A 15,261-nucleotide genomic window follows, 5' to 3' on the forward strand; every position below is an offset into this window, starting at 1 on the left:
GTGCTTCCCATCCAGTTTGGCGTCCGGCCCGGCCATGAGCCGGTGCGCTGAGGCGGCGGCGGTGGCGGCCACGGTGCCGGGCGCTGGCGTCGGGAAGCCGGGACTGCGGCCGCCCATGGTGCCCCGCCAGGCGTCCTTCTTCCCGCCGCCGGTGCCCAACCCCTTCGTGCAGCAGACGCGGATGGGCGCGGCGAAGCGCGCCCAGGTAAGAGGCGTGGGTCTGGCAGGGCAGGGGCGTGGGTATAAGAGAGGAGTTGCACGTAGGGGAGGCTTAGCCGGGGAGGCAGGTCCAGGTGGACCTGCGGGCTGGCCGGGGAGGCAGGGCAAGGTGGGTCTGACGGGATGCTCCCCGAGGTGCAGCCGGCTTGAGAGGCGTCCCCGGCAGAGAGGATGTGAGTTTTGGAAGCAGAAGCGCTAGGCAAGAAATGTAGAACGCAGAGGGGATGCCTTTTGCAGGGGCCCGGAGTCTGCATGGGCTTGATGCGAGTCTGGGACTCGAGGGTGCTTGGTGGCTGCAAGGGGAGGTCTTGCAGGAAGGTCCTGAGGCAGAGGAGGTTGCGCGGGCCAGCGGCAGAGGCAGCGTGCTGAGAAGGGAGGATAAGTCTGGAGGACTTCCCCAGATGTTGAGAGAATGAGTTTTGGAAATCCTTTTTTTTTTCCCCCAATCAGTATGAGAGCCATCAGTATGGGGTGGGAAGAGTGAGGAGAAGATAGAAAGGCGACATCTGAAGTTAGAATAAGTGAGGCAGGGATGACCCACCGAGTCCAGCGCATCAGGGTAGGAAACAGAATCAAGAAAAACGGATAACTGAGCCAGCTTAAGGCGCTCAGGAGTGGTCGGTTCTGACCCTTCCCCCCCACCCCCCCACGCTTCTAGGTTCGTGGGTGAGAAGTAGCCCAGACTATCTTCCGCTGTTAAAAAATGGCAATATACAAAAAGGAAGTTTCCTTTCCTGTCTCTTTTCTTGCAAAATGCTGCTTTTACCACTAGTAGTTACATTTACTCTTTGGACTTCCCTTTAGTGATGTTAGTGATCAAGGAACAAGATAGACTATATGTAAACAAGATAGACTGTGTTTTCTGCGTGAAGAAAATGGTTTTAATTGTTTTCCTGTCTCACACATTTCTTCAGATTTGAAAAACTAATTTTTGCACAGCCTCCTTGTACACACTAAAACCATTGTTCTCTACAGTGGTGGTTAAATGCTGAGCTAAGCAGCATAAGGTGTGGTTAGAGTCAAATGGTAGATGAGTATCTGGTCGAAGAAGGGCGTGAGAGAGGAAGAGGAAGATCATGACTAGAGTAATACTCTTTGCAAAGAAGCTAAGCCTTTAAATTTTTGGTCATCATGTCTTCAATAAATAGCCCTTCTTTTTGTATCTCAGAACATCTGAAAACATGTCTAAATACATTGACTATCATTCAAAATTAATTTTAGTTTGATGTCATCAAATCATTCATACTGAAAGTGTGTCCATCTATTTGGCCTCATATGTTGGAATGAGGAACAAAATGTCATATTCTTAAGTATTTAAATTGTACCTAGAATAAAAAAAATAGTTAAAAAAACATAGACTGTTACTATTTAGGGAACACTTCCAAATAATTTTATAAGCACTATAGTTTAATGGAAATATCACTGGCATTAGTCAGAAAACCTGCTCTGACATAGCCATTTACTAGTTGTTTGACACGAACCAAGTCATTTAACCTCTCTGCACTCCACTTTCTCCATCTGTTAAATTGGAAGAAGGATATATCAAAAGAGGCTTAAAATTACGTGAGATAATATAGGAAAGTTATCTTACTATAGGTTTATCTTATGCTGTGTGTTGTCTACAAATTGCATAGGTACTTAAAATTTGCTGAGATTGAATAGAATTTAATGTAGCCTGACGATTAAACAATTAAAAGTCCATATAGACTTATAAATCCTTCGAAATATCAAAGAGTTTTCAAGTACTTGAATAGCCCACACAGAGAAAATTTGAATAGACATGACTGAAAAACAAGGTTGCCTACGTATTACGGATGGACATGCTTTCATTGGAGTTAATGTGTTATTTTAATAGGATTAATTAATCTTGAGCAGTTATCAGTGTCTTCCAGAAGGACTATTTTGCATGTTATCGTTGAACTTAGTTTTGCTCCTCCCTTTCTTTTTGACTACCTAGTGATCTGCTACTAGGTATTATGGGGAAAAGTAGCCTGACTTTTCATTTTCTCAGTAGAATGTGGAAAGGAAATGAATTTTGGTTTGTAATTGTGGGGCAATTTATCATACCAAAAGTTCTTTTTAATGCCTGCTAAGTGCCAGATACAGTGTTTATGTCTGGGACATATACCAGTGAAAAATGAGGGCCTTGCCTATGAAAGCTTATATTTCACTGAGAAAGTCAAGCGAATACAAACATATAAGTCTGTGTTTTAGTAGGTGCTAAGAGTGTTGAAAGAAGGCACTCCTAGACAGATGATGTATTACCAAATGGAAACCCAACAGAGCGTCTTCTTAATTTTCAAAAAGTTAGTCAAAATTGGTTTACTATAAAGTGCCATTATTTGTTATAAACTTTGAAAATGGTACAGAAAAAAATAATAATAGTTGACAACTTCTTCAGTTAAAATCCGTTATCAGTTGCTCTTCGTCTTTTTGTAAATATTTATTTATTTACGCATACAAGAACTGGAGTGTAGGCCAACGTAGTGCTTTCTTGCAGCAGAGATTATTTTTTGATCATCTCTAAGACTTTCTTCATTTGACTTGCCTTGGACTCACCCAGGAGTATCTGTCAAAAACAGTGAGAAGCAATTGATGAATGTAACAGATCCTGAGGCAGTGAATAGTAACAACAGACTAACCAAAATGTTTATTGAAAAAAAATCTAGGGGTGGATGTGTTCACTGGGGACCCTGAGAAGTTCTGACATACTCCTGAGACTTTAGAAGTGGAGCTCTGAGCATACTCGAGCCTATGTTCGCAGTCTGAAAAAAAAGATCCAAGAATTCCCTAACTCTCACTGGCTAATCATCAGCCTCTTACAAATAGGAAGTAAAAGCCAAGGCAGAGTTATGAACTTCACTTAACTGAGTGTGGCCCAACATGCACACCTGCCTTCTAGATGGATCTTTATCCAAAAACTTTAGGATATTTTTAAATGTATTCAAAAAAACTAAAGAAAACCTGTCCAAAGAACTAAATGACAATATGAGTGTATTGCCAAGTATCAATAAAGTTTTGAAATTATGAAAGTACCAAGTGGAAATTGGACATAAGTGTTACAGTAGCTGAGGGACACATTTAATAAAGACCTCAATGGCTGGCCCTCTTGACTTGAGCAAATAGAAGAAAGTGTTAGCTCAAAGTTAGGTCAATGGAGATTATCTAACTTGAAGAACAGAAAGAAAGAAAAAAGGTGAAGAAAAATAAACAGAGCCCCAGAGACCTGTAGGACACAATCAGATGTGTCAACTTAAGTATAATGGGAGCCCTACTCTGAGAGGAGAAAGGGACAGAAAGAGCATTTGAAGAAATGATGCCTGAAAACTTGCCAAATTGACTTGAATCTGTACGTTCAAGAAGTTCAGTGGATGCCAGAAGAACTTCCCCAAAGAGGAATTGGCCAAGAGGCCTATGAAAAAATGTTCAACATCCCTTATAATCAGGGAAATGCAAATCAAAACCACAATGAGTGAGCTACCCTCTAACAGCCTTAGCAGCCTTTTTTTTTTTTTTATTCCCCAATTGGTAAGTAGATCACATTGCTGTTGCATCCCAAGCAGCAGCTGTGACTTGCAGTTGTGAGTGAGCGCATGGGCAGAGAACCCCCAGGCCATGTCCAGGCCCCCTAACGTTGCTCTCAGTGCGTGATCACAGAGGGACTGGAGACCGTGGTTGACCAGCCCAGAGGTCCTTGTGTTGGTCACCATGACGTGCTCTGCAGTCACATGACACACGGCAGAATTTGATTGAAAGTAATTTTGAAAAAGATGCAGGTTCGGTCTTCATCTGAGCGACGCTACTTCCTCTCCTCCATTCTCTTCTCCCCTGCTCCATCTACTTCCATCCTGGGCTCTGCATGGTTGAATTTAGTAAGGTCTGGCACATACAAGTTGATTTTTTTATTTGGGGAGATAGGGACATACATTTGGGGCTCTTTGCTCTGGTTGCCTTCTGGGGGCATGCATACAGATGAGCTACACTCTCTTTTCTGGTTCAAAAACAGGTGAGTCTTCTGTTTCAGGTGAGAATCTGCAAGAGAGATTCTTAGTGTTCTCTGTAAGGTAGACCTGGGAAAAAACAGAGGCCCTTTAAACAGTACAAAGAAGAGGGGAGCAGCCTTCCCCCCACCTTGACAGTGGTAATGTTACAGGTCACCCCAGTGGGAACTGGGCTGTCTCTCTATGGGTCCTAACCTGCACTTCTGAAACTTAGTTGTACTGCAGACACACAAAAAAGGGACAATAATGGGTTTATTTACAAAAGGGGAAAGGAAAAGGAACAACCCAGGGAAAGAGAGAGAGATACAAGGTCACTAGAATATCTTACCTGCTCGGCTGACTTGGAGCTCTGGTAACTAACTAACTGATAGCCCCCAGTCACGAGGTTCTGAGAGCCGTTGTGTGAGCCCCCAGAGCCGTAGAAAATCGCTCCCAATTTATCCCTCAAAGTCCCAGAATGCCTGCTAGCTCCGCCCTTGGGTCCTTGCAGTTCTCTCCCTGGTACTGCTGGGAGTTGTAGTTTCCAATCACTGGAGTAGGGGGTGGAGTCCAGAAAGCTGGAGTATGGGTGGAGTTCATAAGACTCCGCAGAGTTCCTTTAGGACATCCTTCCCCTTAACAGTAATGGGAGGCCGACCGCCACTTGAACTAGCAACCTTGAACCTGCCCATTGAGAATCCCTTCTAGGCAGCCAGTGCTCCTTCTGGGGGTCCCCACAGACTGAGCCCCACCCCCTAAGAATATCAGCTACTCCGTACACTAGACAGAGTACCCTCTTTGGCAAAGGAGCTGTCCTGGGGCCAGTGTTCAACAGGAGGCGGGGGTGGGGGGGTTCAGCTGCTGGGTATGGTGGGGTATGTCTCTTTTCTACCAGGGAGCTCCTGGCCCTCCACACCGGCAGGATCCCAAACCAATGCCAACTCGCCTGGGACCATCTTTGCCTCTATCAGCCTACTGGGTGGACATACCAGCCATGTTGGACACGTTGATAAAGGAAGCACGGTTTTAGGGAAGTCTAGTGAAGAGGGTGTGGAAAGGCCAGCGCCAGAGGCAGCTGTCCCAACAGTCTGACTGGGGCCCGAGTGGCGGGTCTGAGGAGGTGAGAGCACTAAGCAGCAGTTACTAGCGCCGAGGCAGGGAGTTCTCAGCAGGAAAGCTTTGGGAAGGTGCTGGCGGTTCAGAAAATTCCATCTGAGCTCCTTGAGCGGATTATGCAAACTTACAGCATCTACACACATGTAAATCCTGGTGTGCCAGCAAATGCTCGCATGATTCATATGACATTCACTTGGCAGGCTTCTCCGGGTTAAGGAGAAGGTTCAGTAAGATTGAGAGGCCTTCCCAGTGGGTGGAAATAACACAAGAGAGGAGAGGAAGCCCAGGCCTGTGATGGTATTTTGAGGGAAAATAGGATGGCCCAGAAGCGTGAAAGCAGGCTGAGCAAGTCGCTAAGGAGGAATCGGTGTGCGCGCATGAGGAAGAAGGTCCTCGGAAGAACAGGTGCCCTGGTCAGAGCCCGAAAGAGAAAAAGCAGGACGGTCGCAAGGCCAGCACAGATGGGCTGGAGTCAAGCCTTGCAAGGCAGCATGTGGGCAGGGAATGAGGGTGCAAAGAGGGAGGAAAGAAGGCCAGTGGGGGTCCAGAATGAGGGTCCAGGTGAAGAATAATGGGGCTCGGTGGTTCCGCTCAGTTTGAATCAGCTTATTGTCATTTTCATTTTGTTAACCCCCTGAGGAACTCTTAATGTGGGGTGGGGGTCGTTTGATTGACTTTTTGGTGGACACTGGAGCCATCTCATGGCTGTTTCCTTTCACACTGTTATCTCAGGTCAGTAAGAAAACCACTAGTCACTGGGGGGGTGGAAGGGGACCCCGAACACCTGCTTACAGTGTTCACCCCCAGGTGGGTGCAGGAGGAGGATAAACCTTCCTCCTACAGGTTTCTGCTTGATGGCGGAAAAATAATAATAATAATAATAAACAACTATATGCCAGAGACATTTTACGGGGTGGAGTGGGGGATGGGGTCAAAAACAGGGAGGGAGGAATGCACTGGACTATGGTGATGGCAGACAGGTGATTTGGTGATGGGAAGCCCATAGGGAAAGGCACCAAATGATGTAAAAATAAACTTACATATTTTTTTTAAAAAGTCCATTCATCTGTTGTCATCAACATTGACTTTCAGATTTTCTTTCTGGGACTTCTCCTGCTCCCACTCCGCACCTTATTGCTTGCGTGTGTCTTAATCCTGGCGTGGTCATTTGCTGCGATTTCAACAGTGTGCACCCCTGAAAAGCCGACCCACCCGCTGACTGGTTGGAGGAGGTAAGAGAGAATTATTCCTAAGAGCTAAGTATCTCAAGATAAGTAAATGTTTATCATAGTTTAGTCAGATTTATCTAGCTGCTACTTTTTTTAAAGATTTATTTATGCACATAAGAACTGGGGTACAGGCCAGCAGTGCAGGGGTGAGAGGATTCACCAGAGACAGAGTGGGGAGCAGAACAGGCCGATGACTGAAATCCAATGCTGAGTGGAGCAGCGGGGAGACAGGAGAGGTCTCCTGTACCCTGTGGGTCACTCCCTGGCCGGAGACAATGATAGTGCTGAGATTTAACCCCTGTGCCACGAGGGAGACCCCTCTAGCTGCTGTTTTTGTTTATCAGGTGGAAACTATTCTTATTTTATCATGTAGGAACTACTACGTAAGCACATTAAGATCTTCTGTTGGAGTTGTAATTTCATAATCTCAAAATATTTTGTTTTCTGAGTTCGTGCCAGGAAATGGTAGATCCCATCCTCTGAAAGATCAGTTAGTACATTCCCGAAGCCACTGAAAAATTCCTCACTTCTTTTGCTCTTCCTTGATTTCCACATTTGCTTTGTCCTATAGTAACTATATATTTTCTGCAGTGGTATATATAGCAGTATATCAATTATGCCAGTTAGTATACAATTGTTAGTAATAACAATTATTTTTTTTTAAACTTTTTTTTTTTTAAAGATTTATTTATTTGTGCATACATAACTGGGGTACAGGCCAGAGGCTCAGGGGCGGCGATTGGCTTCACCAGAGACAGAGAGGGGGGCAGAACAGGCAGATCGACAAAGTACACTGCTGAGGGGAGCAGCGGGCGGGTCAGGAGAGGTCTGCCACGCCCTGTGGTCACCTCCGGGGCAGGCGGGAATCGAACTCATGCAGCAGCGGCTTTAGATTCTCAGTGCTGCGCTTTAACCCGCTGCGCCACCAGGGAGGGCCATAACAATTATTTTTTAAAGATTGATTTATTTAGGCCCTCCCTAGTGGCGCAGCGGGTTAAAGTGCAGCACTGCAACTCGCAGCTGCCTCAGTGCGAGTTTCATCTCCAGCCCCGAGGAGATCCACATGGCGCGGCAGACCTCTCCTGACCCGCCCGCCGCTCCCCTCAGCAGTGTGCTTCATCAGTCTGCCTGTTCTGCTCCCCTCTCTGTCTCTGGTGAATCTGTTCACTGCACATCTGGCCTGTACCCCAGTTCTGTATGCACAAATAAATAAATCTTAAAAAAAAAATTGGCTTATTCATGCATATAAGAACTGGGGTACAGGCCAGAGGTGTGGGGGTGAGAGGCTTCACCAGAGACAGAGTGGGGAGCAGAGCAGGCGGATTGACTGAAGTCCACTGCTGAGGGGAGCGGGGAGATAGGAGTGTGCTGTGCCCTGTGGGTCACTCCCGGGCCAGGGATCAATGGTGCTGTGGTGGCTTCGGGCAGCTTCATAGTGCTGAGACTTAACCCCTTGCGCCACCAGGGAGGCCCAGTAATAACAGTCTTCCCCTGATAAAACGTAGCTTTTAACCACGAGCACTGAGGTAGATGATAGCGTGGTTTTAAACAACAGGCTGACCACAAATGAACAAAGCCACGGGTCACGCTCGTTCTGCCGGGCAGAACCAGCTGCGGCCGCTGCACGTCCTGTGGATTGTACAGGTTTCCTCAGAGTCCATGTGTGGGTTTAGGCACTGATGAACTCATGCACACTGTTCTGTGTGAGCAAAAGGATTGCTTTCCTTCATCCCAATCTCAAATAACAATGTGTCTTCCAAAAACTTTGATAAACACCACTCTAGAAAATTTCATAAAGAAACAGACGGTTTGTGCTCAGCTCCTGCGCTGGTGACGACACGCCCATTGAAACAGGAGTCTGGCCTGAGGTAGAAGTAACACTTCCTCAGTCCTCCCCTCTCCATTGTTTTATGACCCCGTGTTGTAGGTTATAAAAAGGAAAATACATGGCAGGGTGTTTTCCATGACTTAGCAGTTTCTTTCTGGCACCTCTCTGGTTTAATTGTCAAAGGCTAAAAAAACAAACTGAAACTCTGGGGGCCTCCCTGGTGGCACAAGGAGTTAAGTCTCAGCGATGTGGAGCTGTCTGAGTTTGATGCTGAGCCAAGGAGTGACCCACAGGGCCCAGCAGACCTCTCCTGTCTCCCCGCTGCTCCCCTCAGCAGTGGATTCCAGTAGACCTGCCTGTTCTGCTCCCCACTCTGTCTCTGGTGAATCCTCTCACCCTACACCTCTAGGCCTGTACCCCAGTTCTAGCATGCATACATAAGTCAGTCTTTAAAAAAAAAAAAACCTATAATGATGGAAGGAATAGTCTAAGAACAAATAAAAATAAATGTTAGAGAAGAAAGTTCTACTATGTTAATGAACCCAGTATCTGTGCTTCCTCTCAAATGGTTTGAATTAGGCAAACTGGTAACCATGTTTAGACATTTACATTTAAAGCGAAATACTTATGACTTTGAATATGGGCTACTTTGGAATGAGGTGGTCAGAAGCTACATCACTATACATAAAAAAATAAGAGGTGTGGAAATTCCCAGAAGGGGTGAGCTTTTGTTCTGACACAGTAATCTCAACTCTAAACAACAGGGCAGGAAGGGAAGAGTCATTTCCCTGTGCCCTCTGGGGAACTGTTATACTTTAGCTTTTGATTCTCACGGCTCCTTTCTGGGATATTACAGAGACATGTTTTCAGTAGCTACTTGCCTAACAGCTTTGCGCTAGATTATAAAAAGAGTGGTAGAGAATTAGCTGGGAAGCCCATTTTTTAAAAATTGCGTTAGGCATTCTATGGCAGATACATATATTTTATTGTTCGTGAGAACTTGCAGACGTTCACTGAGCTGTCCAGCTATGTCTGCAATACTGCAATCCCTGTTCGATTGAGTTTGTCAAGGACAGAGACTGGATCTTACTTGTGTCCAGCACAGTTGGATGAATTGATTAGTCTTCCATGACAGATTCTGAAGAGTTTGACTTACTAAAAGGAAATTAGAAACTGGTGAAACTGGAGCCATTTACAATGGGTGCTCAGAGTGGAGACAAACAGACTTCAGTGGGCACCCTCTTGTTTTCCATGCAGATGAGATTTATACAGACCTGTATGATGTGTGAATGCAGTACTAGCCCAATAAAAAAAGTTTAAATTAAAAAAAAATTTAAGTAAGCAGTTACATTTCTGGATTTCCGTGCATCTCTGTCCAAGGAAGTGGGATGGTAAATTTACTTACGATTTTTGATGCTGTCTAAGTGCAATAATGATATAGGTCATAACACTTCTAAAAAATTACTCCTAGAATAGCTCCGAGGACAATTTAAGCATAAGGGCGCCATGTGTGTTTTGGGGGAGCTGCATCTGGATTAGGCGAGTCAGGGCGAGTGAAGGGCACTGTGGGGTTGAGTCTCTCCGTGGGGGTCATGTGTTGACAGTTCAGGCTTCAATCCTGTTTGCAATGGGGCTGTTCCTATCATTTTATAAACCAGATTAATGCGGCTATTTATTAACCCTAGGTCCTTCGGAAGATTACTTCTCTGCTTCAGTATTCTCATCTGGTAAAGGGGGATAATACATAGTTCCTATTGTGCCAAATGGAAGTGAGGATTTAAAATATATATACGTATATATATAATATATTTATAGCTAATGTATTTTATAGTGATTTGCATAGTTATCCTGTTAAGAGTAGTTCCTGGCAGGAAGAGCTCCACATAAGTGTTCCCTGTTCTTCTTGGCTCATTTTAACATGAAATGTTCTGACATGTTTGATTTTGTATTATGTTTCAGTGGAAAGCTCCCCTGTTAACTGCAATTAGCAAAGCTAATGGTGTCTTTTTAAATATTTATTTCCAAAGGAAAATTAGCCAACCAGTTTTGAAGTTTCTGGGCCACGCCATGTTCCTTTCCATGGGATTTATAGTCACCGTGAAAGGCAAGATGGCTGATTCCGCGGAAGCACCGATCTTTGTGGTCGCCCCTCATTCAAGCTTCTTTGATGGAATCGCCTGTGTCGTCACGGGGTTACCTTCCATAGTATCTCGAAACGAGAATGTACAGGTCCCTCTGATTGGCAGTAAGTACTTGCCAGAGAAAATGTCTTCATGCACTTGCTTTAAATTAAAAAGATCATTTATAGTTTGTTGACCGACTTTTCGAAAGCTTTCAAAATGAAACACTTCAAGCAAAATTCCTTTCTTTTCATGAGATACTAGATCAAAAGAGTGAATTTATGAAAGTAGATTAGAAACCTCTCTGTCCGTACTCATATCATTCTGTTTACATCCTTTTCACCATATCATTCCTCCTGTTTTGTTTTGTTGGGGTTTTTTTGAGAAATAATTGGTTTATGTGATTATATTGATTTCAGGTGCACAACATAATGTTTTGATATTTGTATATGTTGTGAAATGGTCACCATTGCAAAGTTAATTTTTAGGATCTATCTTCTTGACCTTTTTCCCCATTTCATCTACCCTCCCGTCCACCTTCTAGCAATCACCATACTTTCTCTGTACTCATGAATTTTGTCCTGTTTCTGTTCTTAGGTTCCACGTTTAAGCTAACTCACATGGCGTCTTTTTTTCTCTGTCTGATTTATTTCCCGTAGCAATATTCCCTCAAGATCCATCCTGGTTGTCACAAATGGCAACACCTCACCTTTTTAATGGCTGAGTAGCATTCCATTATATACACAGTCATGCATTTTTAACGATAGGAATACATTCTCATACATGTGTCATTAGGCAACTTTGTGAACATCATAAATATATGCGCCCAAGCCCAAACGGTGTGGCCAGGCTATATAAATCCTGCCTTGACTGAAACGTTATTTGCATGTCTGGATCATGTCTCTTCCATCCGTTCATCCATTTTTAGACACTTTGGTTGTTTCCATACCTTACAATTGTGAATAATTCTGCAATAAATAGAAGGATGCATACATCTCTTTGAATTCATGTTCCTATTCTTCTAAATAGTCAGAAAAACCAGATATCAATATAGCCAAACAAAATTTCAAATACCAAACATGCCCAATTTTTTTGAGGGCGAACGTAGCCAAGAATTTGTGAATGCGCTGCTTACATGTGGTTTCATGAAGTTCTCTTCAGGGTCTGATGCTCACAAGCCCACCAAGCCTCTTCTCCTAACTGTTTTCTTCATGACTGCCCCAGCATCTTCATGAGGGACCATGTGAAACTCTCTGAAAACTATGATATGGAGCCATAAGTGCTCCCTGCCATAAAAAATAATGAAGCAAGTGAAATGTTTTTCCCCCAGATGCTTTGGTCTCCCCCTAGGGTGTTGTCTCCCGGTAACTGCTCCCACTTGTCCCAGATTACGGCTCGCACCGAGGGATGAGGGGTGTGAATGTTGTCTTGTGTTGCCCTGGCACTTGGGAGATGTGATCATGGTTCTTGCGTCCTTGCCATTCAGCTCAGAAATCATTCTTTTTTATTTGCAAAATAACTGCCTTGCTTTGTGTAACACGGTATTTTCCTAAAAGATTATGTCGTAAGAGATTTTTGGTAAATGGAAGTTTATGTTGCATGTGCTAGAAATTAAGTATTTGGCAGGCTCTCTTGCTGAAATTTTTAGTACAATGAATAATCATGACCTCTTAATCATGTGTACAGTGAATTCTCATGACTTTTTCTTATAATTTTTTTTAAAGATTTATTTATTTGTACATACAGAACTGGGGTACAGGCCAGAGGCTCAGGGGTGGCGAGAGGCTTCACCAGAGACAGAGTGGGGAGCAGGACAGGCAGATCGACGAAGTACACTGCTGAGGGGAGCAGCGGGCGGGTCAGGAGAGGTCTGCCGCGCCATGTGGTCACCTCCGGGCAGGCGGGGATCGAACTCATGCGGAAGTGGCTTTAGCTTCTCAGTGCTGTGCTTTAACCCGCTGCGCCACCAGGGAGGGGCCCACGATATTCTTTAGCAAGACATCCCTGTAGCATAGTCCCGGGGCTTAGTGTCAGCTAAAGAAGACTTTTAGGGGGAAAATTACATTTGCTTCTTTTCATATTCTTGCTGCTAATGTCTGTGAAATATGTGAAATAGCTTTAGGTATCAGCCACCTCTTCTTCTGAAACTGGGGGGCTTATTTCAAATACATTTGGGATTTGAGGCTTTTTTTTTTTAAGTCGTTCTCTTAAATTCACTGTCATCTTGAGTTTCCTTAAAATCTGTCTTATGATTGATCATCACTATGGTAGTATAGTAGCCCTAGTAAAAATGACTTCTTTTTTCTTTTAAAGGACTGTTACGGGCCTTGCAGCCAGTGCTGGTGTCCCGTGTAGATCCAGATTCAAGAAAAAACACGATAAATGAAATAATCAAGAGAGCTACATCAGGAGGCGAATGGCCACAGGTAAAACTGCTCAGTAGGTGCTCAATTCAGCATATTGAGAGCTGGTCACACATGTATAAATAGATCATTTGGATCCATAGATAGCAGAACCTGGAACGTCTATGCCAGATGTCTTAGCATAACAGAAGTAGAATAAATGAGTGTGAAGAAGTCTTCTTCCCCGTGGGATATTCCATGGACTTCAATGTATTAATTCTCTATAAAGTCAGAAGAATTTTTGTGCCATAAAAAATAATGCCCTATCTCTGATTTTATTTACTGTTTTAAAGATAGTAAAACTCATGTTGGGTTGACAGAAGAAGAAAAAAAAGGGTTAAGAGCTTCAGTCTTGCCTGGAGTATACTTAGACAACGCTTTTACATCCAGGGTCTGGCCAGAACCACTTGTTAAAGTCTCTCATCCATACCAGCTCACCAGCCCAGTGCCCTGCATTGCCTTATAATGGTGAGGAAGGGACCATATTCATTGCAGGTAGAAAACATCGTGATGATAAGGATCCCCCGATCTTTGCCCTGGTGAAAACAAGTCACAAGTAGCAGAAGTGGCTCTGTGGTGAGCTGGCCCCGGGTGAGCTGGCCATCAGGCATGATTTCAGATGTTAAGGTACCAAGAAGGGTAAAACCAGCCAGGAGGTTGTAGAAACCAAAGCCTGTAAGTGATGGGAAGAGCTAGCGTTTGGAAGGAGGGTTTGCTGTTTCCCTTGGAAACCTGGGACCCCAAGGACTGCTGGGTAAAAGTGAACAGGTAGCTAGATGACAGCTCGTCATTCACCTCCAGGACATTCTGTGCAGAGGTCGAGTGGCCTGGTTTAGAATTCGCTTTCGGAATTTGCAGGCTTTGGCTGAGCAACCACTGGGGGGGGATATTGCAGAGAGAATTCCACGCTCGACACTCAAGATGACTTGTCATGCCCCTGCCAGCTCTGAGATTTTATGATTCACTCCACATCCGTCCACGGTTCATGGTGTAGCAACAGAATTCCCTCCGAGTGAATCACAGAGGCTGCAGTCTCCTCCTGTCGGAGGACGCCGGTTTCTCCCTGGAGGATGGCGCTTCTCGCAGTCCTGATCTTCATACCTGTGACTGTGACAGTTGAGCCCGTTAGTATTCTCCCTCCCCTATTGTAAGGTACACACTGCTGTCTCCGGACAAGGTCGTTCGTTTTAGCTCCTTAGCAGTTGACTCACTGCTAAATTCCAGAAGCTTCAGAAAACTCACTAATTAGGGAAATTCACTGTACTGTGTATTTTGCACATGGAAAACATCAAGAAGTATTTTCAAAACTGAAAATACGTCCCGAAAGATGATATTCAGTTGTATTCCATGTCAACTAACTCAAGTAAAAAGCAGGTATATTGAAAACTTCTCTCCATTTTCCTCCATTGTAGAAATGGGTATCATTTCATGGGAAAACTGAGTTACGAATGCAGGTAGCCATGGAATAAAGAATTTGGTATGTTCAGTGCACACTTCGGATTTAGGGTCTTTTAAGAAGTGTATGTGTATCCTCTCTTCAAAGCTTTAATCCATTTTCTAATAATCGTAATGGTGAGACTCCATTCTAGAGGAAAACCAAGCAGCCTCATTCTGGCTTTCATTAGAAACAAGTGCTTCTGCCTTTTATTTCATTTTTGTTGTATAAGAAGGGGCAGCTATTTGTGATGTTATAAGAAAGTGAGTGAGGAGGGATTCTATGAATTAGACTGAAATATTAAATCTATTCCTTTTCTCCCAAGATACTAGTTTTCCCAGAAGGTACTTGTACTAATCGTTCCTGTTTGATTACTTTTAAACCAGGTGAGATAAATTAAATTATGTATTGTGATAAAGTAGTGTGGAAGGGTTCTTCAAATGATTGATGATAACGCACAAAGTAACTCGAGTTTGCTGTGAGCTTATCTTCATGTCTGATGAAAAGTTTTTAAAGTTGCACATCCAGAGAACTCACTCCTTGTCTTTGTCTTTTAGTTATAAGCCTGTATTCCTCAGAGTGTCTTGTGTGTATGTGTGTGTGTGTGTTGTGTGTGGGGAGAGGGCGTGGGGGGTATGTGTGCATGATGTGGTTTGTGTGTGGTGTGTGTTTGTGGTGTGGGGGGGTGTGATGTGTGTGGTGTGTGGGTGTGGTGTGTTGCATGTGTGTGGTGTGGTTTGTGTGGCATGTGTGTTTGTGATATGTGTGTTTGTGGTGTGTGTGTGGTATGTGTGAGTGGTATGGTGTGTAGTGTGTGTGAGTGGTGTGGTGGATGATGTGTGTGAGTGGTGTGGTGTGGTGTGTGGTGTGGTGTGGTGTGTGTGTTTGTGGTATGTGATGTGGTAGGTGGTGAGTGTTTGTGGTGTGTGTGT

At 44.3% G+C, this 15,261-nt stretch overlaps 1 protein-coding gene across 2 annotated transcripts in view; it reads left to right on the forward strand.

The window, feature by feature from the left end:
- Window positions 1–6: 6 nt before the first annotated feature.
- LPCAT2 (lysophosphatidylcholine acyltransferase 2) overlaps window positions 7–15,261 on the forward strand; it is a 73,233-nt gene continuing 57,978 nt past the window's right edge. Inside the window, exons 1-5 of one of the 2 annotated variants that reach the window (XM_004693570.2) lie at window positions 7–205; window positions 6,408–6,547; window positions 10,400–10,617; window positions 12,806–12,918; window positions 14,655–14,715. In XM_004693570.2, the coding sequence (XP_004693627.1) occupies window positions 35–205; window positions 6,408–6,547; window positions 10,400–10,617; window positions 12,806–12,918; window positions 14,655–14,715 (703 nt within the window). In that variant the 5' untranslated portion in view covers window positions 7–34. Of the gene's footprint in view, window positions 206–6,407; window positions 6,548–10,399; window positions 10,618–12,805; window positions 12,919–14,654; window positions 14,716–15,261 lie in introns of those variants that run through there. The other variant, XM_012733211.1, reaches the window with a different exon arrangement.

The sequence above is a fragment of the Condylura cristata genome, unplaced genomic scaffold (genome assembly GCF_000260355.1).
Source record: "Condylura cristata isolate star-nosed mole 26May11 unplaced genomic scaffold, ConCri1.0 scaffold00039, whole genome shotgun sequence".
Lineage (NCBI taxonomy): Eukaryota > Metazoa > Chordata > Mammalia > Eulipotyphla > Talpidae > Condylura > Condylura cristata.